The following is a 25,989-nucleotide window of genomic DNA, read 5'->3' on the forward strand; positions in this document are numbered from 1 at the left end:
TAAAGCGTACACACATCACACACCGCTCGGGGCACTGACGTCAGCTTGGAACAGCGACACCGGATAAATACAAAAGCAAGCAGATGATTGGGCGAACGGTGTTTGGAATAGTGTTACGTGAGTGGCCATATCACGTCAGCTGGGGGCGCTGGCATATAGTTGGAACAGCGTCGTAGTATCAAGCAGAAACCCGGGCGAACCAGGCACAAGCATTTTGAATCGCGCCAAAAAGCGGAAAAATGTAAACAAACATTAATTTTTTGAATGGTGTGACGATGATGATTAGTTGGCCAACAGTTTTTATAGATTTTGTTAGGACGTAACCACAACGCGGAAATACTATAACACCGAATGTCAAAATTGACCACAACGCCGAAATAACAACTGAATGAATTTGTGTGCGTTTCTTAAATGTACCTTAACGCCGAAATACCACAATCAAACCTTACCTTACCTAACCTAACCTAACCTAACCTAACCTAACCTAACCTAGTGTCGTCGAGCGGGCTGATCCCCTTATTGGTTGTGTAGGTTCTTGGGCTAGCTCAGTTGGGGGTGGGTTTCGGGCCGCGTGGCAGTTAAGAGGATCTAGCCTGCTAATAATGAAACTACATAGGGTTTCGTGGCACTCACTCTTTTTATTGGCCACTATTTGCACTGGCACGGGGCTATCGCAGTTCCCGCCTACGACCGTTCTTAGGTGAGGCCTGACTACACGAGAATTTCCCCTTACACGGCCGCCTATGGGAAGTAGTAGGCGCCGGCGTCGCGGCGCTAACCGATGGCGTTTGTCCCAAACCGGCAGGGCTTTGATTTCCTGTCCTATAGCGAATTCAGGCAAGCACTACCTGCGGACACAGTTTCTGAAATGTCCCATTAAAATGGCGAGGTCTCGTCCATGACACTATGGTACTATTTTATCCTAGGCAATGCATGACTATACAAGCGAATAAAGATATGTATATATATACATACATACGAGAGGAAAGGAAAAAATTATGAAACACTAATAAAAAGAAAACTAAACTATTTACAATAAGGCGACCCCTTGGCAATAGTTTACATACTAATCTCCATAGTTTCGAACTGCCTGACACGACTCGAAGACTGTTGCTGATCTATTCCCCGCGTCACTGACGTTAAGCCCGGAGGCCTCTATGCTCACCCGTTTCACTCGTCTTGGCGAGAGCTCGCGGCCGACACGTCACTCCTCCGCGGTTCTCCAGACGCGACTGCCCTCTGCTCGCGCCGACCCCCTCCCCGCGCGCGTCTCGTGCAGCATCTCACGTCCTCGTGGACGGGAACCCGCGACTTGTTCACCCCGTGCATATTAAAATACATGTTATTTACCCTTCTAATTTAAATTATACATGATGGATGATATTATAGTTTTTACAATAAAATTTATGTCCTGCTGAAAGAAAAGAAAATATACATAAAAAAAACTACGTCGGAGGGACACTGATTTAATGAAGGTGGCACCACTGGCTCCCGCACACGCCCGCGCACAGAAGAAGGCGGTGACGCGCCATAACGGCCTGTAGGAGCTAGGGTGGCCTCTGGGTCGACGTCAAATGCCCCCCCCTCCCACAAGGCCATTATGCGCGTCAACGTCTCTTAATCGCATCTGCCGTTGCACTCGTTGATCGTAGAAACGAGAGGGTAGGAAGTGTCTTGGCCTCTGGTGTGTATCGTGTGCGGGTGTCTCGCGAAGGGTGGCAGTAAACTCATGACACTGAGTCGGGATCCTGTGTTAGTGTGGTGGCTTGCCTTTGGTAGGTTATTGCACTGAAATTCCCGTAAGTAGGTGGGTACCCGCCGTATCCTCCTAGGTCGGGAGTTTTCCCCAGATTCGCTTCTGGAAATTGAGGGGCTGAGCGAACAGTTGGGGTCTAATGTCCTGCCCTTTCCCCCCATCCTCGTGGTTGGGATGGCAGACCACCCCGAAGATCCTGGTTCACCTGTCAGGACCCCCATCAGTTCTTCCTCCATCCCCTCTGTGTCCCCCCGTTCTGTATCTGAGTCTGGTTCGGTGACGGTCATAATGAACGACGAGTCCGCCAGACTCGTATTGAGGGGCCAGAGAGGGGTGTCTGGGTCTTTCCCCTCCTCGTCCTCCCCGTCCGTGTCCGGTTCCGTGATGAACTGGATCACGTTTGTGTCGGCGGTCGTTTCGTCTGGTTCCCCAAATGTCCTGGCTGGTTCCATTACGCTCTCTTCTGCCCCTCCTGTCTCCGTTCCTTTCATGGCTGCCCCTGTGTCGGCTGCCGGTCGCGTCTCTGTCACGTCTCCTTGTTCTTTCTGTCCCGCCATGTCCTCGTCCCACCTTCCGTCCATGTCACGGCTGGCTTGGTTTGCGTCGGTGACTGGTGTAGAGGCAGACCCCTCTCCCCTGTCCGTGTCCCTTGGAGCTTGTCTCTCCCCCGCGGCTAGGCGCAGTTGGTCTCTGTGAATTTTTGCGGGCCTCCCGCTTGGTGTACGTATTAAGTACGATGTGGCCCCCGCCTGTCGCAGAACGGTCCTGGGGCCCGCCCATTTTGGGGCTAGACCTGCACAAAAGTTCTTTGCCCTTGACGACAGAGGATGCTGTCGGACGTACACTTGGTCCCCGGGGTTCAGAGTAGGGGGGGGTCTAGTGGACTGTGGTGTCGTCTGCTGTAGATAGGCCTCCTGTCTCCGCCTAGCCCTCTCCTGCATTCTGGTCAGCTCGGTATTGAGACATTCGCCCCATCCGGCTTCTGTGGCTGCCGCCTCTACCCGGCATTCTCCTGGCAGCGCCAGGTTCCGCCCCATGACCAGCTCTGCCGGCGAGTAACCCGTGGCGGCACTCGTACGACGCCTCAGACAGTATAAGAGGTTCGGCAAATGGGTATCCCATTTTGAATGGTCCTCTCCCAACCGGAGACGGAGCTGAGCCTTTATCTCTTGGTTCCGTCTCTCGGTTGGGTTGGCCCTCGGGTGATACGTCGGCGTCGTGTGGTGGCTCACCCCCCACCTTCTGCAGGCCTGTTTCCAGCGGGCTCCCGTGAACTGACATCCGTTGTCCGATAGGAGCACCGCTGGGTACCCGAAGCGAGGGGCTACCTCTCCGTCGATCAGCGCTATCAACGTTCCCGACCGGACGTTGGAGACCGGATAGGCCTCGACCCATCTGGTAAACAGGTCTGTTAGTACTACAAGGAAGCGCTTGCCTTTGCTGCTGCGGGGATAGGGCCCCATGATATCTAGAGCTAGTGTGTGGAATGGGTGTTGCGGGCGGCGAGGTCGCTGTTGCTCCTCGCCGTCTGTCCTCCGGGCCTTGCGCTGCTGGCAAGTGTGGCAGCGTCGGACGTATTCCCGGACATCGTGTCCCATGCCGGGCCAGTGGAAGGAGACCCTGATTGCCTCCGCGGTTTGTTCGGCCCCGGGGTGGCCTGCTAGCTGGTGGTCATGGAAATAACCCAGTATGGCCGCGCGGGCCCCCTTCGGGGCGTGAGTTCGCCAAGCATCCCCACCTCCCGGCACCCGCGTCTGCAGGACCCCGTCCACGCAGCGCTGATCCGGTACCACCTGGTTCCCGCACGCCTCCACGGCGGCCTTCGAGACGTCGTCCCCCCGCTGAACCCGCTGCACGGCGCTAATCAGCTGGGAGAGAGTGTCCACTGCCTCGGGTTCAGTGACTGGTTCCTCCTGTGTTACCGCGTACAATGCCGCGGGCCCCATCTGGTCTCCCGTGACGGGTGCGCGCCCTGACGGAGGAAGCAGATCGTCCCACGTGCCCTCGTCCTCAAAGATGTCCTCTGGGTTAGGATGTCGTGACAATTCATCGGCAAGTTGGTTAGTCCTCCCTGGCACGTGTTCCACTGTGAATGCAAAGTTTTGGAGGGTCACAGCCCACCGGGTAAATTTACTCTTCCTCCCTTGCATCGAGTTCAACCATTTTAAACACTGATTGTCCGTCCTAAGAGTAAACTCCCGCCCTTCCAGATGGTGTTGGTACCGCTTGACAGCCCACACCACTGCCAAGCACTCCTGTTCATTCACATCGTAGTTCCGGGCGGCCGGCCCGAATTTGGCACTGGAATACTCCATCACGCGTCGCTCGCCATTGGGTCCGACCTGGTACAACACGGCCCCCATACCTACTTGACTCGCGTCCGTTTGCAGGTACAGGGGTTCGCCCGGCACCAGCCGTGCGAGGGTGTGACTGTCCTTGAACAAGCGCTTGACAGTAGCCAGGGCGCGGTCGGCCTCCGCGGTCCACCTGTATTTTGTTTTGGGGGATAGCAAGTCCGTCATGGGGGCCGTCACCGCTGCGAAGTCCGGTATGAAGGACCGCAGCCAGTTCAGGAGCCCCATGAGTCTTTGCAGCTGTTTTCTCGTCTGTGGAGCCGCCTTGGACGCGATCAGGTCCAGGTGCTCCGGGAGAGGGCGGCACCCCTTCTCACTGACGACATGCCCCAGGAATCTGATCTCCGTTGCCCCGATATGGCACTTGTGCGGGGCGCAGGTCAGCCCGTGTCTGGCCAGCCGTTCGAGGACCAATGCCAGGTGATGCGCATGGTCCTCCCACGTCCGTGACCAGACGATCACGTCGTCCAGATAGGCCGTGACGAAGTCGCCCACGAACCCATCCAGGACGCGGACCATCATGGCCTGGAATGTCGAGGGGGCGTCCATCAGCCCGAACGGCATGGCTCGGAACTGAAACCTGCGTCCGTCCGGGGCCGTAAACGCGGTCTTAGGACGGTCTTCCTGCCTGACGGGGACTTGCCAATACCCGGACCTTAGATCAAGTGACGTAAATATACGGGCGTCCCCCAAGCCTGCCAACGCGTCTGCAATGTTTATCAGTGGTGGTGGGGCGGGTATGGTGACAGAGTTCACGGGTTTGAAGTTCACACAGAACCTCAAGGTCCCGTCCTTCTTCTTAGCCATGACGATTTGGCTATTGTACGGAGATTCACTAGCTTCTATTACTCCGTTCTGGAGCATTTCGGTTATCTGTTCCTGCACTACCTGACGGTCTTTGAGTCCAAACTCCCGCGGCTTTACGTATATGGGACTGTGTGGCTTTGTAGGGATGGCATGTTCCGTCACCGTTGTCCGCCGCAGCATGTCTGTGGCCGCGAACACTAACGGTTGCTGCGACAACACGCCCTCGAACAACCCTGTGTAATTTGGTGGCACGTCATGAGTGAGGTCTGCCAGCTGGATCTGTGGTGAGGGAGGAACAGGGCCCGCCCGGCCCACGCCGTACAGCGTTCGGCGCCCCTGACGGCCCACGTGCAACTTACTGTCCTTGATGTCAATGGCGGCGTCCTCCTGGACCAGCCAAGGCAGGCCCAGGATCAACTCCTCCCGCAGTCCACGCATCACCAGGGCGCTAGTCCGACTGAATAAGTCACGAACACCGATGGTTACCTGTGCGCGTCCAGACGTGGACGCGCTTGTCCCCTCCGTTGCCAGTTGCACCTCGTCCTCGTGTGGCTCCAAGTCCTCGTCCGGCACCAGGTGGGCGGAGACAAAAGAGTGGGTCGCCGCCGTGTCCACCAACGCGTGGACGGGACGGCCGTTCAGGAGCACTGGCACCCGGAGCAGCGCCGCCTGGTCCGTGCCCAGCTGTCCCAGCTGTGCTGGAGGAGCCCCCTGCTCCTCTGGTGGTGACCTGTCCCCTGCTGTTGGACTGCTACTGGCTCCCCCGTCTGCTGTGGCGTCCATGCTGCGGTTCCCGTGGTCCCTCGTGTCTCTTCCGAGCTGCCCAGTGGGGCTGTCACTTTTGGCGGGCGACGTCCCTGTGTTCCTCTCGTCCCTGTGGCTGGTGTCATGGCGGGCGTCGTTGGGCTGACTCGTTCTCGGGCTCGGTGAGGTCTTTTCTGTCATGTTGTCCGGGTTCGTATCTAGGAGGCAGTGGCCGACTCTGTCCCTGCCCCCTATTGTCCGTTTCCCGGATGGCGTCCTTCCCTTTCCATCTTCCTCCACAACTCCGCCTTGGTTGGACACTCCGCGTGCCAGTGATACTCCGGGCTGCGGCAATACTGACACCTGGGTGGACGGTTGTCACTCGTCCGCTGATTCGTACTCCGCTCCTCTGACCGTGTTCTGGTCTCCCGTGTGGGTCCCCCTGTCGTCCTCTGCCCTTGTGGTGTGGCCCCGCCCCTGTATCGGACCAATGTCATTGCGTCCTCGGGTGTCACAGTCTCTTGTGACATCACTGGTGTCATCCTAGGCTCCCGTCGTGACTCTCTTGCCCAGAGTTCCCTCCTACTTGCTGCCAAGTCCATTTCAGTCTCCCGGGCCAGCTCCACGAACTCGGATACCTCTAGGTCCACGGCCCGTCGCAGAAAAGGGCGTAGCGACGGCAACAACTGTTCGCATATTACGGGCATGACCTCGCTCACTGTTCTCTCCGGCCCCACTCGCCGGTGCAACCGCACCTTCCTATAGATAAATGATTCGGCGCTCTCCCCTGCGGCCTGTGGTACACTGTAAAGTTGTCGCTGACACTCGGCTCGTGCCAGTGGTCCGTTGAACCGCCTCTCTAGTGCTCGCTCGAATTCTCCCCACTCGGATAGATAGTCCCCCGTGTCCGTCCACCATTTCGCCGCCCGGCCCCGTAACTGGCCACACACTCTCGTCACCCAGTCCCTTCGTGGCACTCCCCTAAGCCTGTCCACACACGCGGCTACAAACGCACTCGGATCTTCGTGCGGTTCTCCCGCAAACTCCGGTAATGGGCTAGCCACCTCGACCACTCGCATCACTATACTCGGATGACCATGACCTATGGGCTCTCTAACGCCCTCGTCGCGGTGACCCGGTAAATGACTCCCCGATTGTCTGTCATTACTCTCCCCGCTACTCTTCACGTCCGCTAGTCCCCATGGGCATTCGCACGAAAGGTCCTGTCCGTGTCTCCCCCTGAACGGAAGTCCACACCCCACACACGTGTCCATCACCCTCGCCTTTGTCTCATCCGGTCCCTCCATTTTTCCGGTCGTCACCCGGCTTCACTTGGTTATCCGATCCTTCTCGGCTCGGTCGGCGAACTCGCCTCTCGGCACGCGATAAGCCGCAGCGCGATACCGCGCGAATTCGAGCCCGGCGTGGGTCGCGCCGCCTTATCTCTCTCCCGCGTGAACCTGATCCCGGCGTGGATGCGTCTCCTTATCTCTTTCCCGCGCCGCTCCTTCCGCCTGCTTCCGCCGCTCCGCCGCGCCAGGCAGCTCCCGCGCCGTTCGCGTGACGCAACTCGCGCTACGTCGCACGCTACTCCAGTCCATATAATGTCCGTGATGTCCTTTCCGCCCACTTTGTCCGTGTTCTTGGCAACCCGCACTTTGCCAAATTACGCCCTTTGAGACAAAATTTCGAAAGTTTGAAAGTTTTTTAAAAAAAATTGAAAGTTTTGAAAATTTGAAAGTTTGAGAATGCGTTGCCACCTAGTTGGGGGCCACTTGTCGTCGAGCGGGCTGATCCCCTTATTGGTTGTGTAGGTTCTTGGGCTAGCTCAGTTGGGGGTGGGTTTCGGGCCGCGTGGCAGTTAAGAGGATCTAGCCTGCTAATAATGAAACTACATAGGGTTTCGTGGCACTCACTCTTTTTATTGGCCACTATTTGCACTGGCACGGGGCTATCGCAGTTCCCGCCTACGACCGTTCTTAGGTGAGGCCTGACTACACGAGAATTTCCCCTTACACGGCCGCCTATGGGAAGTAGTAGGCGCCGGCGTCGCGGCGCTAACCGATGGCGTTTGTCCCAAACCGGCAGGGCTTTGATTTCCTGTCCTATAGCGAATTCAGGCAAGCACTACCTGCGGACACAGTTTCTGAAATGTCCCATTAAAATGGCGAGGTCTCGTCCATGACACTATGGTACTATTTTATCCTAGGCAATGCATGACTATACAAGCGAATAAAGATATGTATATATATACATACATACGAGAGGAAAGGAAAAAATTATGAAACACTAATAAAAAGAAAACTAAACTATTTACAATAAGGCGACCCCTTGGCAATAGTTTACATACTAATCTCCATAGTTTCGAACTGCCTGACACGACTCGAAGACTGTTGCTGATCTATTCCCCGCGTCACTGACGTTAAGCCCGGAGGCCTCTATGCTCACCCGTTTCACTCGTCTTGGCGAGAGCTCGCGGCCGACACGTCACTCCTCCGCGGTTCTCCAGACGCGACTGCCCTCTGCTCGCGCCGACCCCCTCCCCGCGCGCGTCTCGTGCAGCATCTCACGTCCTCGTGGACGGGAACCCGCGACTTGTTCACCCCGTGCATATTAAAATACATGTTATTTACCCTTCTAATTTAAATTATACATGATGGATGATATTATAGTTTTTACAATAAAATTTATGTCCTGCTGAAAGAAAAGAAAATATACATAAAAAAAACTACGTCGGAGGGACACTGATTTAATGAAGGTGGCACCACTGGCTCCCGCACACGCCCGCGCACAGAAGAAGGCGGTGACGCGCCATAACGGCCTGTAGGAGCTAGGGTGGCCTCTGGGTCGACGTCACTAGTCTAACCTAACCCAACCTTTGTGGCAGCCCTGTAATGACATTTCGGCGTTGTGGTACACAGCAGTTTTCTAGCTGTCGGTGTGATCAATTTGGCATTTCGGAGTTGTGATGCGTCCTCGATTTTGTTAAAGGGATTAATAGTTTTCCATATTAGTTTATGGGAACAAACTAATAATCAGTGTCTAAATCAAAAGTATTGTCATATAAATATATGTAACCTATTTGTTTAGGGTATTCAGTAATGAGTAGGTTCAAGTAAAATTATTTAACTTAAATAATTTCAGATATATGTACAGTAACATACACTTTTTTTTTTTTTTTTTTTTTTTAGTTTTTAGCACCGCTTTTGTGTTTTTAAGTGAATTTTAGCACCGCTTTTGTGTTTTAAAAGAGAATTTTAACACCGCTTTTGGTAATTTTTAATGACGAAATATAAAAATTTTATTTACCACTTTCAGGGGGCCCTAAATATACAATACTTTTGGCATTTGTACTATAGTTTATATTATGTAGTACGAGAAATGCATACAAAATTCTCTAAAGTAAACAAAAAACAAAGCGCGCCTATATGAAAAAATGCTATGCGAGTTATGCGACGATTAATAAATTTTTATTTTTATTTTGTCTGCGCTTGATTCTGTTGAGGTGACGATTATGCGATAAAAGTCGAAATATTACAAGTAATGGAATTTTGTTGTGCTGTTTTGTGAATGGTCTCAAATGGGGGTTAGAAAATTAGAAAAACGTAATTTTTTTTAAACGAACGTTCGGTTTTTCAAATATATTTTAAGAGGTTTCGAACTGAACCGAACTTTAGGGTTCGGTTCAGTTCGAAATTTTCGAACTTCGCCCAGCACTAAAATTTTCAATTACTACCTAAAACTCTTAAAAACCCACCTGGAATCCCACCTCGGATCCTACGAATCCTCGAATCCATAGGATTCGGTATATTCAACGAATCCAAGATTCGAAAATCCCATCTCTATTTAATACTAGGGTTCTGCGAATATTCGAAATTTCCGAATTCGAGTTCGAATTTTTGGATATTCGATTCGTCAATTTGAATCGAATTCATTTTACAATAATTCGACTTGCAAAATCTGGCCCGGATACACTAATATACGACATCCCCCTCCCCCATTTTTAAAAGAAATGTAAATGGACGATTAGATCTTCCACTTACAAAAAATTATACAGCGAAACCCCTTATTTACGTTACCGTTATTTACGTTTTTAAGTTATTTGAACCATTTTATTTCTGTCCCGTTTTAACCTCATTTGATTTAATGCAATAAATTCCCGGTGTTTACAACGCGCCTATCGCTTTACGCAGTTTACGCCGTTCGTTCTGATAAAACTGCTTACTAAATTAATTAATCCTATTACAAAGTAATCTGATGTGTAAATTGTGTTTTAAAGACGTTTTTAAAAGTTATAAACTTCATCTTTAACGTCTCGGGAGTCGCTTTATACCGCTTATAAAAACTAAGCAGCGCCAGTTATATCGCGAGTTTAACTGCGGAATTTACGAGTCTTTCGAAGAGCAGTGTGCTTTGTGCAAGGAAAGAATTACAGGACACTTGGACATTAACAACTCCCGGGAAGAAAAGGAAACTTGAGTATTCTGTTATAAATATTTGTGATGATTTTGTGAAGACGGCTATTAGGCGTAAAGTGCATAGTTTTTTCTTCGCAAATGAACCACCTACGCTGAACAAAGTGCTACGGTGCTTCATGTTATATTACTTCTTCGTTATTTTATTAGCACCGACTGTACTGAAGTGTGTGTGTTGCAACTAGTGCTTGGCGCGCAAGATGAATTCAGCCTATCACTTGCTGACGCGGCGCAGTGATACGACGGTGTTATATTATTTCAAAACTCAACTAAGAGTGAACCCATTGTCTCACCCCTAATTATAAACTTGATTTTAGAATAAAATGTGCAATGCTTAATCTATAAAAACGGTAAATTTGTTATTTTTCTTTTGTGCCACTTCCTTATTCTGTGATATTTTTATTAATATTTTTATCCTTGAAAGTCAAACATGCTAAATAAGGTGGCAAGTGAGACAGTTTTCTCTACAGCAGACAACATAGTTACCAGCCACAGATAATTGTTGTTGCTGCACCATGTCGATGAACTCACCTTTCTCCATGACAATTTGAAATTATTTGCGAAGTGATTTATGTTAGTGCTACAGACATATAATTTTTAATTTTTTTTTTTTTAATTTTTGAGAATCTGGTTGTGCTTTTCAATATAGTCTCACTTTAATTTTAGTTACTTGATTTAAACTGTGAATTGTGTGACAAATTTTTCAAAGGTGGAATGTTAAAATTTTTTAATGATCTATGTTATTTTAATAAATATTCTCAAATTCAATTCGAACTGAAAAATCACAATTCACAGATGTCTATTTAATACCCATCTCAATGGAGTGTCCGTGTTTTGTAGTAGTGTAGACTATGGTTGTTGACGTTTATTTTTTCCCACTCCTGATGCATGAGACGAAAATACAAAAAAATATATTGTTTTCAAGTTAGAAATGACAAATATGTCGTGTTTTGAATTATTTACGTGATTATTTTCGTAACTGTTTAGTGAAACAGTAGCAAAAAAATAAACTTTGACTATGTGTTGCATGTTTAAAATGTTTCTTATTATTAATGTTACAAAGACCCATTAAACATTTAAACATGGTACTGTATTCATATCGCACAAATGACTTAATCTCAGCAGTGAATGTTGGTATATGACAAACTCATGAGGTATACTATGTAATTATTCGTAAGCAAACGAATATTCGTTATTTTGAAGTTTTAGTATTTGAGGTCGAATCAAATACAAATAGTTTATTATTATTACTAGTATTTGAAAATTGGTATATTCTCACAGGCCTACAGTGTCGGGGACATGTGTATTGACAGGTGGTGTTCATGAGCATGTGTGTTGACAGGTGGTGTTCATGAGCATGTGTGTTGACAGGTGGTGTTCATGAGCATGTGTGTTGACAGGTGGTGTTCATGAGCATGTGTGTTGACAGGTGGTGTTCATGAGCATGTGTGTTGACAGGTGGTGTTCATGAGCATGTGTGTTGACAGGTGGTGTTCTTGAGCGCGAGGGTCCATCCAGGCGAGACACCCTCCAGCTTCGTGCTGAACGGCTTGCTGCAGCTGCTGCTGTCGCGCGATGACCCGCTGGCCGCGCACCTGCGCAAAGCATACGTCTTCAAGCTGATCCCAGTTCTGAACCCGGACGGAGTGTCGCGCGGCCACTACCGCACGGACACGCGCGGCGTGAACCTGAACCGAGTGTACCTGGACCCGTCGCCCGTGCTGCACCCCTCGGTGTTCGCGGCACGGGCCCTGCTGCGCTACCACCACCTGGGCCACGAGGAGCCGGACTCCCTGGAGGAGCAGGTGTCCACGCTGAGCCTGTCCCCAGGACAGGAGCCCGTCGCGCCGTCCGGCCTGCACCTGTACGTGGACCTGCACGGCCACGCCTCCAAGAAAGGTTTGCTGCCACTGACCAGTACTCTGTGCTATCCGCGTCACACTGCTATCAGGTTTTCAACATGTAAATGTTATTTATATATTTGTCATATAATATATTTTTTTTATTATCTGGCAAAATAAATTTTTCTCTTCTATTAGGTAATTTTAAGCAGTGGAAGGTTTATTTCTTCAATAAATTTGTGCAACAAAAGGAAACGTTTTTGCTAAGAAAAATAGTAGTTTTAACTGACATTATGTTGGTACCTTGAATTTCAAACACACAACAATCTAAGAGCTGTCCTGTGTTGGTCTCTTAGCGTATTTTAGTAAGTTCACTGAAATACATTTCTTAACTTTCGGGGCACAAAGAAATACTTAAGCATATTCCAGAAACAGGCAAAATAATTTATGCATTCAGAATTATATTTGTCCAGAAAAAGGTTACTAAGAGAAACCGCTATTTTGCTCTTGTGGTTTTCAATTTGTTTTCCCAGTAATACAGAAGTCTTCGCACAGACCAATAAGAATTTTGTCCGTTGCTTTATCAGAAGTCTCACTATGCATTGATAGTTTTTAGCCTGTGATGGAGTCTGTCTCGCAGTCTGTTCTGGGTCAGCGTTTGAAGGGAAAGATTTAGAAGAGTTTGTTGTGGATACTGTATTTTTTCTCACACTTTTCATTTTTAGTCTAATCAAGTTGTTTTGAGTAATTCACTTTGTTATTTACCTTATCAGTGCTTGGTAGTTGATCACATTTTTCTGAAGGATGCATTCTTTTATGTCATGTGTGTGTAGCAGGTTTTAAAGGTGAGTACCATCATTATCATTGATTTATTTTACACCCGCTCCTGTAAGTAACGTTCAATTTGCATTGTATTGAAGTAACGATGCCAATAAATTATCACATGAATTGAAGTAGCACAGTCATAGGTTGAAGTAACACTTTTTTTTTTATTTACACCAACATGTATTTCTGAGCACGCACAGTTGCAACGGTACCCGTGCAGCATTAAATGCAATGCATCAAATTAATACAGTGATGAATCAACAAATGATATTTTGCTTTTTTCTGAATAACTGTTTGCCACATTCATTGTGTATTTACTAGGGATGGGCCGGTTGAATCCTCGAATCCTACCAAATCTCTAGTATTCAAAAGATTCGAAATTCGAGGGAAAAGATTCGGGATTCGAGGAAAAATATTGATGTAAATGTGGTACTTCAAAAACTTAAATGCTTACAATTTACTTGGCCTGTTTATGTTTTCCTTGGAACACATCCTATTAAGGTACAGTAGAACCTCGTTAATACGTAATGGTCAGGACCGAGATAATCACGGATTACCGAATTTCATGGACTAGCGATTAAAAGCCCGGAAGGTCTTGTCAAGCTTCTCAGACACCGGCGTGCAGCTGGGTTAAGACCGTTCACGGTAAGGGCCGGCCGTCTTCGAATTAGTGTCTCGGCTTAAAAAAATACAGCACTGCCTAGCCATTAGTTCACGGTCATTTACAACAGCCGAAGAGAGAAAGATAAGATCGTGCTGACCTTGCACCACCCCCCTCCCCTCCTCTTTGTACAGCCGAATGCCAGCCAGACACGTCACTCGCCAGGCGCCTGCCGTGCGTTGGCGGGCTGGCGGGCAACAAAGGGAGACAGGAAGCAGAAGTCAGGACATCCCCCTCAAGTTTAAAGAGTGACAAATGTGACAGCTGAAAGGGGGGCGACACAAAGGGTCGGTACAAACAGCGTTGCAGAGTTTGGCGGCCCACGCTATGGCTTGTAGTGTTTGCCAGCCGCCGGCCCGCGTGAAGTTAATTTTAAGCGCTGACAATTTTTACTTCTCTTTTTTTTCTTCTCTTTTAAATCGTCCAGGATTATCCGATTCCCGAATTAGCGCATCACGGATTAACGAGGTTTTACTGTATTGTACTTTTAATTCGTTATTATGTAAAAAAAATTATGAAGCATGTACTGATTTGGGAAACTTACTTTATATTCATGAACATGGATGCATTGTCGCTACATTGGCATTAAATAAGGCATAAATCACATATGTATTCTCAGAATATGCTAAAAAATAAAATTAAGCACATTTAGGATCTAGACTAGTAATATGAATCTTGTTTTTTTTAAAATAACTTTACCGAGAAATCTGTTACTTAGTAATACAACAATAATGCCTACTTTCATCACAAGTTACGGTCGCACATGTAGTAATAACAATGAAATAATGAATGACAAAAATTAATACATTATACAATTATTATTTTAATCGCAATTCAATTTTAAATATTCTGATACACGTTCTATTTATGAATTTTTTTAGGACCAAGTTTGGTTTGTGTAGACTACCAACGTTAAAATATGTATTATCTGAGAATTTCATGATGGCCAACCAATGAATTTGTTAGCCAATCATTTTGAGCAACATAAAAAATAACTAATATTAATATAAAAAATTTTAATGGGTAAACTAGAGAAAACACCCCGTCACTTTTAACTTCGGGCATATTAATCACTATGCTTTAGTGAGGCTTAATTTTAAAAGACGCACGACAATATTTCTTATGGTCTAAAACCATTGAAGCCAAGATGGCGCCTTTCAGTTTCCATTCAATATTTCAGGAAAGCGTTTACCTTCATTTGGGACTTTAAACAAATGTCAAGTTGGTAACTACAAAATATTGTTCCATTGGATGTTGAATTTCGTTTTCCGATTTCCGTGGATACATGAATCACTGTACTCAATGCCTTAAATCCACCAAGTCGGATTCTACAGCAATTGATGAAGTGACCAGATTCTTACGTGATCCTACAGTTAACCCAGAAATAAACATCCTCGAATACTGGAAAACTCAGTCTGCGTGTTTACCCAGGCTACATAAACTGTCCAAAAAATATTTGTGTTCACCACCTGCGACAGTGTTCTCTGAACGTTTGTTCAGCACTGCAGGAAACATATGTGACCAAAAACGGAATCGTCTTGATCCAGACCGTGTCAAAATCCTTGTTTTTTTAAATAAAAATTTAAAGGGTTAAATAATTCTGCATAATGTTTAATTTTTTCTCTTAACTTATAAATTATTTTATAATTAACCCTTGAGAACTGGATTCGGATTCGAGGGGTGGATTCGAGGTACTGTTTGGGATTCGGATTCGAGATTCGGATTCAAAAAAAAATGGGATTCGAACCATCACTAGTATTTACTTTAGCCCATTTAAGATATTACATATGTAGAAATATCTCAGACGCCTGAGTATTCAGCCTGTGTTTATATTATGAATTATGCCATCCTACATGTCAACAGCAGCTTTGGTGATAAAAGCCAGAAGCTTTCAGGGGTTGTTTAGCTTGGGATTGCCAAATGTGGTAAAGGCAGATAATGGCAGACATGCATTTAGTAAACAAGTAGGGGATTACGTTAACACTATTACATAATCTTTCTGCTTGAAGAAAATGTTAAGTTTATGCTTTATAAAAACTTATTAGAACATGAATAACATATTGTTGTTATTATTATGTTCTTAACACCTGGAATGTTATTCCCAAGCCCTGTTTGTAAACAATGCGGTCCATAACTGTTTTTACATTGTAATTTAATTTTAGATTATTTAATCTCAAAATGCTGTTTATTTAAAAGTTTATTTAAATGTACTTCAAATGTATTTAGACACATATTAGAGGATTTTGTTGAACAATCATTATTTTTGGTAAATCTTCTCTATCTCTCTGCAAGTTAAAAAATTATTTTAACTTGGTATCAGTACTGTTCAATTTCTGTTATGGTACTAAACTGCAAAATTTTTGTTCGGGAATTTTTTCAGAAATGTACAGCAATGTGAAAAAATTGTAAAGGAAATTTTTTAGTTCAATCTACTAGACAACCTGTATTTGATATATCCTGGAAAGTCAGGGAAGTTACAGTTGGCCAGCTGGCTGGTTAGGGAATAGCCCCTGACACAGTAGAGGTTAAAGAGAGTCGGGGTTTCTAATTATAAATACATGGCCTTGCCTTCCTCCATATGGGGTAGAAAAATGTATGGGGAATGAAACTGGACGTACTTCTTAACGTCAGTTGTGAACATAATTGTAGGGGTATAGATGGTTCATGTGGTACAAACGTGCTGACTGATTCCATGAACAAACATTGGAATCAATACACCCTGAATAATGGCACTTCTCAGTAATGAGTGTTGCAGTGGTACGAGAGAGGTTTGGAGCAGGGATGTGTTTTACAGGCATCTTCATGTATGGGAACCACTTTGAGACGCTGGAAGACAGTGTAGAGTGTATGTTGCTGCCCCGCGTCATGGCCCTCAACTGCCCCAACTTCCACTTTGCGGCCTGCAACTTCACCGAGCGCAACATGTATCTGCGGTGAGGCTCCCCCAGCTCATGACGTAGTTTACATGGTAGTTGTTCTGTAACACGTATCCCAAGTTTATTCTTTGATCCTGTCGTGCTTGATGTTTTAATTCAGTACTGGTAAACATGACTTGATGTAAGTTTTTGGACATACGCCATTGCTAAGAACTTTTTCTGTTGAAGAAAAACTAATAAATAAAATAAATAAATAAAAATAAAAATACTCAAAAAAAGATACAAAAAACACACAAAATTAAGCAAACAATTGCTGTTGTCAACAAGGATATGAACACCACAAAATATTCCGAAACAGGAATATGGTCAGCAAGCAAAGAAAAAAACAAAGAAAAAAGTACTAAGAGAACGAAAAAATCCCCACAAATGATGACAACACAAAAATATTGAAACCCAAAATAATTCAGCACAACAGTTGAAGCGAGACAAAAAACATGACAAAGCGAAAAAACAAACAAATACAATAGTTTTACCTAAACAGAAACAAGCGACGTTTCGGGAACTGCTATCTGCTCCCGTCCTCAGGCAGAGACGCACATGGTACGGAAACACAGGTGCGACTCGCGACAGGGTCGCACCTGTGTTTCCGTACCATGTGCGTCTCTGCCTGAGGACGGGAGCAGATAGCAGTTCCCGAAACGTCGCTTGTTTCTGTTTAGGTAAAACTATTGTATTTGTTTGTTTTTTCGCTTTGTCATGTTTTTTGTCTCGCTTCAACTGTTGTGCTGAATTATTTTGGGTTTCAATATTTTTGTGTTGTCATCATTTGTGGGGATTTTTTCGTTCTCTTAGTACTTTTTTCTTTGTTTTTTTCTTTGCTTGCTGACCATATTCCTGTTTCGGAATATTTTGTGGTGTTCATATCCTTGTTGACAACAGCAATTGTTTGCTTAATTTTGTGTGTTTTTTGTATCTTTTTTTGAGTATTTTTATTTTTATTTTTATTTATTTATTTTATTTATTAGTTTCTCTTCAACAGAAAAAGTTCTTAGCAATGGCGTATGTCCAAAAACTTACATCAAGTCATGCACTCCCATTGCACAAATCTTTTAAAGATAACTGGTAAACATCCTAGACGTAACAAAAACTGGAGTATTACAATAAAAACAAAATATGTCGGTTATTGTGGAAATTTTTTCATTCGTATTCAAGTGATGTAAATAATTCAGTCATATTACAAGAAGTTATCATTGAATCTGGGAAATTTTTGATGTACTAAATTAAAACAGCAAGCATCATGTACCACTGGATCAGTGTCTATATATCGTGTCATCAGGAATGAGGGATTAACTTGAATGTGTGATATGAAACTTTTGTGCATTCCATGTTTATATTTGAGACAGTTTCTCATTTTAAGAGGTTTTTCTGAGGTAAAGAGTAATGACTTTACTTTGTATTGTGTTTGAATTAACCTAATATATTTCTTTTTTATTCTTTAAACATTTTCTACAAATGTCTTGAACAATATTTCATTAATATTTATTTATTTTTTTATAAAAATATTTAGATGTGACTTGAACAGTATAGCAAGAGAGTGTGGTGTTGCGACGCACAGGGACCGCCGGGACGGCACGAGTCGGGAGGGATCTGGTCGCGTGGCCGTGCTCAAGATGACAGGGCTGGTGCGCAGCTACACGCTCGAGTGCAACTACAACACGGGCCGCATTGTCAACATCCTGCCCCCGTGCGCGCGCGACAACGCCCGCTACTCCGCCCCCTCATTTCTCGTGCCCCCCAAGTACACCCCACACATCTTCGAGGAGGTGAGTGCGTTCCCTAACACTGCATCTTTTCTTCCTTGAAATGTGAACACTGTAGAATTTTTTTTTATACTTCACTGGAGGTTTTAAGAGCGCTAAATATAAAATTTTTGATTTTGGTGACCACACAAAATTAAATTGAACTCAATAAATAAGAAGTTGAAGAAATTGAAAGAAATACCACATAACTGCTACTTTATGATACTTTGCACAGTTTTCAAAATATTGTACAAAATGTATCTTCTTGCACGTAGAAACAACTCTCTCTTCTAGACTTTCAGTGACCTGACTCAGCTTGTATTCAAACTTTGCTGTTTGTCTAGGACACATGTGTATGTATAATGAAATTATTTAAATTTATGATTGTCACTTAAGAATTATCAGCACTTAAGTTAATACACAAACACCTTTGTCGCAGACTTTCTCATCTGACAGATGAAATGTGTATGATTGGCTAGTAAGATGAAAACAAAACAGCTTGCACTTTCTTTAGTTGGAGTGTGAAAGTAAAAAACAGCAATATTACACATACTTGGCATTTCCACAAATGTTACACTTCTGCTTATCGTTCTCTACACTAGTTTTTGTGACCATAGTTTGTGATATTGCCATGTTCTGTGATACATTCTGAAATAACTTCAAAACACAACCCAACCCAATTAATCAAATATTTTTGTGTATTATTCTTTGAATTAAACTTGTAACATAATGTTTGTTAGCATATTGCAGTATAAATTTGTTTGGTTAAGTAAGCAATTTTTTTTGTGGTTTAAATCCAAACAGACACTAAAAAATTGTGGTTTTTGTACAAATCTAAAGGGTTATTTGCAGATATTTGTATATATGACTATTTAGTTTACAAATTTTTAGGACCTAAATGTTATGTTCTAAATAAATTGCATCTAAATTGCTAATTTCACAACAGATACTAATTTATAAAATAAAGGTACGAATTTTACGAGTCCCTAATAATTGGGATGTAAAGTAGATTCACGTTAATCAATTTTTGCCACAATTGCGTATTTTCCCGCCAGTAAGCTGACAATGTTTACGCAACTCACCTAACACTAATATCCTAAAAACTCAGTAAATTATTTAAAGGTTGGATCACAGCCGCAATCACCTACATTTATTCGTTAACACTGTACTAACCAAAGTTAGATTTCTGCACTTGTGGGGAAAACATTTGAAATTCATTTTAAAATAACAGCATTATTTCATAAATACAACTGTAACAACTTTTCTCTCTAGTTGTTAAAATAATATCTTTCACTTCCAACATCGACATGCAATCATGAAATTATGTTGAAGTAAATGTAGAGTGAACCACACACATACACACTACTGGAAGGAGGTTAGTGGTGCGTGGCGGACATAGAGGGTGTTAGTGGGCGAAGATGGGGTGTGGTAGTAGCGGGCCGAGGCACTCTGTCTTAAGGGAGGGCGTAGCCCAGGTCAACATCATTCAGGTACCACTTTAGTCGTTATAAGTGATTTGTACAGCTTCTTTAAAAACAAAAAGTGGCAAATAGGAATTCAAAAAAAAAATAAGTTGCCAGGTTGCTCAGAAATCAAGCGTGCAAAAATACAAATTTAAAGCAAGCAGCAATGGACGTGATGGCCTAGGCATGACAATGAAGATGTGTCTTTCACTGACTGAAAAACCAAAGAAGAAAGAAAGGAAGTAAAAGGTACACCAACCAGGACAAAGTCCATTAACTCTCCACCCCTCTTTCTATGTCTTTCTTTAAAATGTAAAAGTATACAATACCAAGTAAATATTAACCATCTTTAAAAAATCATACACAGACTCTTGCTGTCCCTCTCCTGCTTTATATATGTACTGCTTAAATGAATAACTAGTTAACTACCTATTTTAACAGACACAATTACTTGCTAGAATCGTACTTACTTTTCTATACCCGTATGTAGAGCAGTTGCAGAGAGATAATTTAAGGACAAAACGCAGGGACAAAACACTCATATAAGTGTGAACTAAATGCTGTTGGGTTGACAGACACCACCCTGAAGTGCCAGCATGGCGTGGCCTGGGGCCAGGCTGCTGAGGGTGCACCGTGTTGTGGCAGGTGGGGCGTGCACTCGGGGTCTCCATCCTGGACCTCTCGGGGCAGAACCCTTGGAGCCGCCTGCCCAACTCGGAGTTCCACACGCTGTCCGGGGTGCGGGATTGGCTGCGGGCCAACTACGGGGGCACTGACGCCGGTCGCCCCCCGCTGCGACGCCAGGTAGGCTGCGACGACTCGGTCACATCCGTGCGCGAGTGCGCCCCCTCTTGACCTCTCACTCATCCCACCGCCTTTGTGTTCTTATGGAGTTTTATTTGTGTTGAATTGTGCATGGTTTTGTTACTAACTTTATTCTCAAAGACAATAAATTTATATTTATTTCTATTTTTGACCAAATTTGAGCAAATTTTTAAAATTTTAGTTCATACATTTTTTTTTTAAATATGAATGTTAAAAAGTGCAGGAATCCTGTTCAGTAAAATAATGTTGGATGTTCTGAGTGCTAGCTGTGAAATACTTTCAAGCTGAAGAAAACATGTTATTTGAGAAAACAATGATGTTTTTTTTATATTTTTTATGGTAACTTACGAATACAAATTTTTTTTTTGTTGAAAAGTATGTCTTTATTGCAATAACAATGTTAAAATTTCTCAATAAAAAGCCTGTCTTAACATGTAACGAAAGTTAAAAAATGCCACCACTCACAAAATATTTCCAACCTCAGCATATGTGTCAGCCTGGTGAGAGCAGTTAGGACTGTGGATGCAGACTGGACAAAGTAACAGTCAAGGGTGAGATCAGGAAAGAACTACTGTGTTTTCTCGCATAATTGTCGCAGATTTTATTCTAAAATCAAGTTTGAAAAGTAGGGGTGCAACGATTGTGCGGAAAAAAAATTTTTTTGTTAGGTAAAGTTATTCATAAAAACAAATCCCGTTCATGGAAAGTACGTTTATTTAAAAAAAGGTGGAGTATACAAGAGCACGCCAAACAATCTATATTAATAATTCCTTAAACAAAAACCTTTCTTCAACTTTAAATAGAAAAACCAAAACTCTAAAGCGAACGCGTGAACTAACGTGTCGTAGTGTACACACTTGCCACGAAAGAATGCGGGCTATCAAATCTAGTTAACTCGGCACCTGACAGAGAGCGCACGCGTTGGATCCAATCGGCGAGATATCAATATTCGACTACGTGCGCGCGCTCTATACGGGAAGCAACATAACCAAACATGAATGATGCGCTGGCTACATTTTTATAAGCGGTACGCCGCGGTAACGCAGACAATCAGATAAAGGAAATACTGTTTAAAAACGTCTTTAAAAGAACATTTACACGTCAGACAACTTTGTATTTCCGTTAATTAAATAAATAAGTGGTAATGACCGAAATTAAATTTTAGATTATACCTACACCGCGGCGACGCAGACGATCAGATAAAGGAAATAACTTTTAAAAACGTCTTTGTAAGAAAATTTACACGCCAAACAACGTCGTATTTTTCCGTTAATTTATTAAGTAAGTGGTAATGAACGAATAAATATTAGATTTATACTTTAAAATACATTGTTTTATATGGAAAATATACCTACACAAAGCGTTCGGCATCTACTAGCGGGACCAAAAACATCATGCGACGTTTACGCGAGAAGTTTTTTTATCCCAATTTTGACAGCCAAAAATATGGTTGCGACGATTACACGCGTGCGACGATTCTGTGATAAAACACGGTAACTACATATGTATGTGTCACCGGTGACTTGTGCCATTTGTTGCTAAGATTTTATTTTGGATAGGGTTGTTCTACCATTCTAGCTCTTAAGTTTTTGTCACGTAACTTCATTAAATTTGGACATGATTGTAGGGAAATAGTGTACAACATTTTGTCTTTCCATCCCAGATGTTGTCAGTGAATCACACTCTCTCGGTGAGCCTCTTGTTTTCAATCAACTACAGTAAAACCCTGTTAAGACCTTTTCAAGGTGTATTCGTCAGACATCATGCCTCGAATGAAGAGAATGATGTACAGATGGAACAGCCTCACAAAGTTAATATGAATACAAGAAGATGATGGGTCGAAAAATACAACATGAAAAAGCAATTTCATTGTATAAAACTTTATTGTGAACATGCAGAACCTACAATAAAAACAATATTTCTGTGGAAACACAGTTATTTAGGGGAGCATGCAGGGCATTATCTCCATACCATGCCAACTATCTATACTCTTTACTACAGTTGGACAGCACGTAGAGTCATGCGAGTATAGGCTATTTAGGTCGAGTCGAGTTCGAGCGAGTATTTAATAAATCTGTCGAGTTCGAGTTAAATTCAAGTCAAGTAGTAAAATCCATAAATATCCATTATTTATATATAACTGTCATTTTTAAAGACCAGCAAATATCAAGGCCCTATACAAATCTTGGGTGTGAGGATTCTCATTTGCTGCAAATATTTTCATGGTCTTTAATAATTTTGTTTCTTTTGAAAATGCAGAGTATTATTAAAATTAACTTGTTAACAAAAAAAAAGTATAAAGGCATGTTTTAATCACCGACACTGAGCAAAATTTTATTCAAAACCATAGCATAAGTGCAAAAGATTTGTCAACATTCTTACCAGTCACCTAGCTGCAGGGTATATTAAGGATTTCCACTGTTCCAGGAAATTTTTGTAGCCATACAATAAATATCAACTTTTATACTGTATATATTTTAATATACATGCCTAAGCCTGAACATAACTCAATATTAAAAAAAAAAAAAAAAAAGACAGCAACATTTTACTATAGGAATGATCATAATCAACATTTTTGGAGAAACATCATTTTTGGAGAAACACCAGCTTTTCAATGTTCTCTGGATCAAGGTTTTCTCGGTGTGTGGATACAGTAGAATCTCATTATAAAGTACATCAATAAAGCCTCAACTTTTATACTTAGTAATGAAAGTACAGTGAAAGTCCGTTATAACGTAAATTTATAACGGCGCCAAAAGTTTATGTTATAGCCGAAATTTAAAAAAAAAATCTTATTTTTGTAGCATTTTTAAAATATATTATTTTCTCGCTTTTTTTACTAATTCACAACAAAAGTAAAGGAAATATACATAAAACTTACTAAAATAACATTTTTAAGCTTTATCAGCACTTGCAGACTGCGAAAAATGAGACCGCGTGGCCGTGATAAGGCCGTCACGCATCGTGGCTAAGCGCACAGCTGTTTGTTTACATGGAGACGGGCGGGCGGGGTCACGCAAGGTCATGCTGGCCGCTTCCTGTCGCTTTGACCGCAGCTGTTTTGCTGGAGACATGTGCACTAAGCTGATGATATCGGGTGCATATTTGCGGAGTTTTGAATACAAAAAAAAAATTCAAAAAATCTCTAATTGCGTTGGACAACCATACAAATTATATAAAATAATTTTTCCGACAATTGGTTAGTAACACAAAAATAATCACTCGTACAGACCCTAGGAAAATAACACAAAATTAAAAATCACTTTTTTAAAAAAACGAATCAATTTTCGTTTGCCTTGATTTCACTAGACTTTCGGACGAAATAAACGACTGGACCTCTTGGAAGTTCATCAAATCTTTCGTCGTAGCATTTGTATGCTGATAAAAACGACTGATTGTGTTGAGTGCCTCCATCATTGACGTTTTCGACGGAACAAATACGTCACTTGGTTCGTTGTCATTATTGTTATCATCTTCAGACGCCGCTTCGTTTTGATTAGAAAAGACGAGCTCGACAAGTTCCGTGTTCATCAACTCCCCGCACGCTTACGATGCAAGTGTGAGACGAGTTATGCTCATTTACGGGCTACAATCGGGGAAGCCTACAACTCACAGAGTTTCGGTTCCCTGCAAGAAGTTCCGAAGATTTCCGAAGTTTTGCGTTTTGGTATTAACGCCACTTCAGCCGCTAAATCAGAAGTTTCGAATAAAAACAAGCATGTTGTGACTGACCTAACCTAACCCTTCTATTTTTTTAATTTCGATATTGAGAGAAATCCGAAGTTGCACGAACGTGGTAGGGAACCGAAACTATGTGAGTTGTAGGCTTCCCCTACAATCGGGGTGATTCTAAATAAGTAATGCTCGCAGCGGGGCCCTGTCTTGCTTTCGTCGCCGAGGCAAGTTATGCTCGCTGTGGGGCCCCACCTTGTGCGGTGTTGCCAAGACGGCCACACCATGCGCGTTGTTTCGTTTGCCGGACGCGTGGAATTGTGCGAAGCTGTTTTTCATTTATTAAGGAAATTGTAGACGTTTTCTCATTGTTTTAGAGCAAAATTGTAGGTGTGTAATCTATCGCTATAGCGAAAATGAGCCCACGCTACATTTGTTATTTCCGAAATTTTTATCCTACGCAGCATATGCAAAATTGACGGTGCCGATGGCAATTATCGTTATAGCGGACTTTACGTTATAGACCGTATTCGCTACAACGGACTTTTTCTGTACTTTATTCTGAAAGTTACCTTTAAAACATAGTATATTTGAATTTTTAAAAATAAAGTAGTAGAGAATCAAATGATACATTAGCTTGGAAGCAAATATTTGTAAAACAACAAGAACTAAAAAAAAATACTGAACTTAATACAGTAGCCTAAATTCTAGGCCTACATATGCAAAAAATTTTATCTGTCGAACACAAAATGACATATGGGTTAAACTATTTTGCAGATATGTACATTTATTGGGCTAGAATTCCCTTGTCATCTTCTAGGTGAAGTCTCTTGCGACCAGCAGATAAAGATGACTGTTCATACAGTTTAATAATTTTTTAGCGATCTTTTATTATTGTTGACAGTGTAGTGGGCACCAAACCCAACGACCGTGCCACATCTGCATTTTTCCTGCCTTTGTCAACTTATTTTAAAATTTCCACATTTTCCTTCAAAGTAAACTGCTTGCGTTTCTTTTTATCTTTTTGGCCATCCATCCTGATTAAAATATTCAATCAACATTATTGTTTGCCTCGTGCCACGTCAAACGTAAACAAACCTCTCATCCATAGATAACCATAGCTCCGCACTATAAGCGCGTGTCGCGAGCATGGCTGTGCCAGGCAACATTCCGACCTTCGTGGCAAAACAATTAAAGCGTGTCGGCCATGTTGTGACACCAAACAGTTCAAAATTTAACCTGCATAAATTAACATTATTGGATTTTCTATTTTGTATATAAGTTAAAATATAATTTTTATTTAACGTTTTTATCTGTGGTAATTGAAACTTCTAAAACGTGCTCTATAAGGGCGCGGTTACACGGGATCCTGAACTACTTCAGGTGAACATGTTCAGCTGTTGAGTGTGGTTACACACAGTCTGAACATGTTTTTCGAGGCCATTTCCCATTTAACTGAAACAGGTTGGCAAAGTAGTTCAGATCGACATATCTTCTACATTAGCCTCTGATTGGCTGTTTAGAATATAAACAGTCCTTTGCAGAAATTCAAGATGGAAAGTGTTCCTGGAACAAGTTCGAATAATATTTTACCAAATGCAACAAAAAAAAATCAACATGTAATTTTATTTTATATATATATATATATATATATATATATATACACACACACACACACACACACACACACACACACACACACACACACACACACACACACACACACACACACACACACTAGCTGCCCGACCCGGCTTCGCACGGTTGTATTTATGGGGGGGAAAATGAGACCAAATCTCCTATTTACAGTTATAATAAATGAAATAAAATGAAAATTAATTAATTTTGACAAAAACTTAATACAATGCTTTGTAATGTACCGAAGAAAAAA

The 25,989-nt window shown here is 43.2% G+C and overlaps 1 protein-coding gene across 2 annotated transcripts in view; it reads left to right on the top strand.

The window, feature by feature from the left end:
- LOC134542884 (cytosolic carboxypeptidase-like protein 5) overlaps positions 1-25,989 on the top strand; it is a 67,094-nt gene that overhangs the window by 20,919 nt on the left and 20,186 nt on the right. For both annotated transcript variants that reach the window (XM_063387469.1, XM_063387468.1), the window contains exons 7-10: positions 11,624-12,035; positions 16,258-16,396; positions 17,955-18,162; positions 20,247-20,405. In XM_063387469.1, the coding sequence (XP_063243539.1) occupies positions 11,624-12,035; positions 16,258-16,396; positions 17,955-18,162; positions 20,247-20,405 (918 nt within the window). The remainder of the gene's footprint in view (positions 1-11,623; positions 12,036-16,257; positions 16,397-17,954; positions 18,163-20,246; positions 20,406-25,989) is intronic.

Source organism: Bacillus rossius, assembly GCF_032445375.1.
Source record: "Bacillus rossius redtenbacheri isolate Brsri chromosome 9 unlocalized genomic scaffold, Brsri_v3 Brsri_v3_scf9_2, whole genome shotgun sequence".
Classification (NCBI taxonomy): domain Eukaryota; kingdom Metazoa; phylum Arthropoda; class Insecta; order Phasmatodea; family Bacillidae; genus Bacillus; species Bacillus rossius.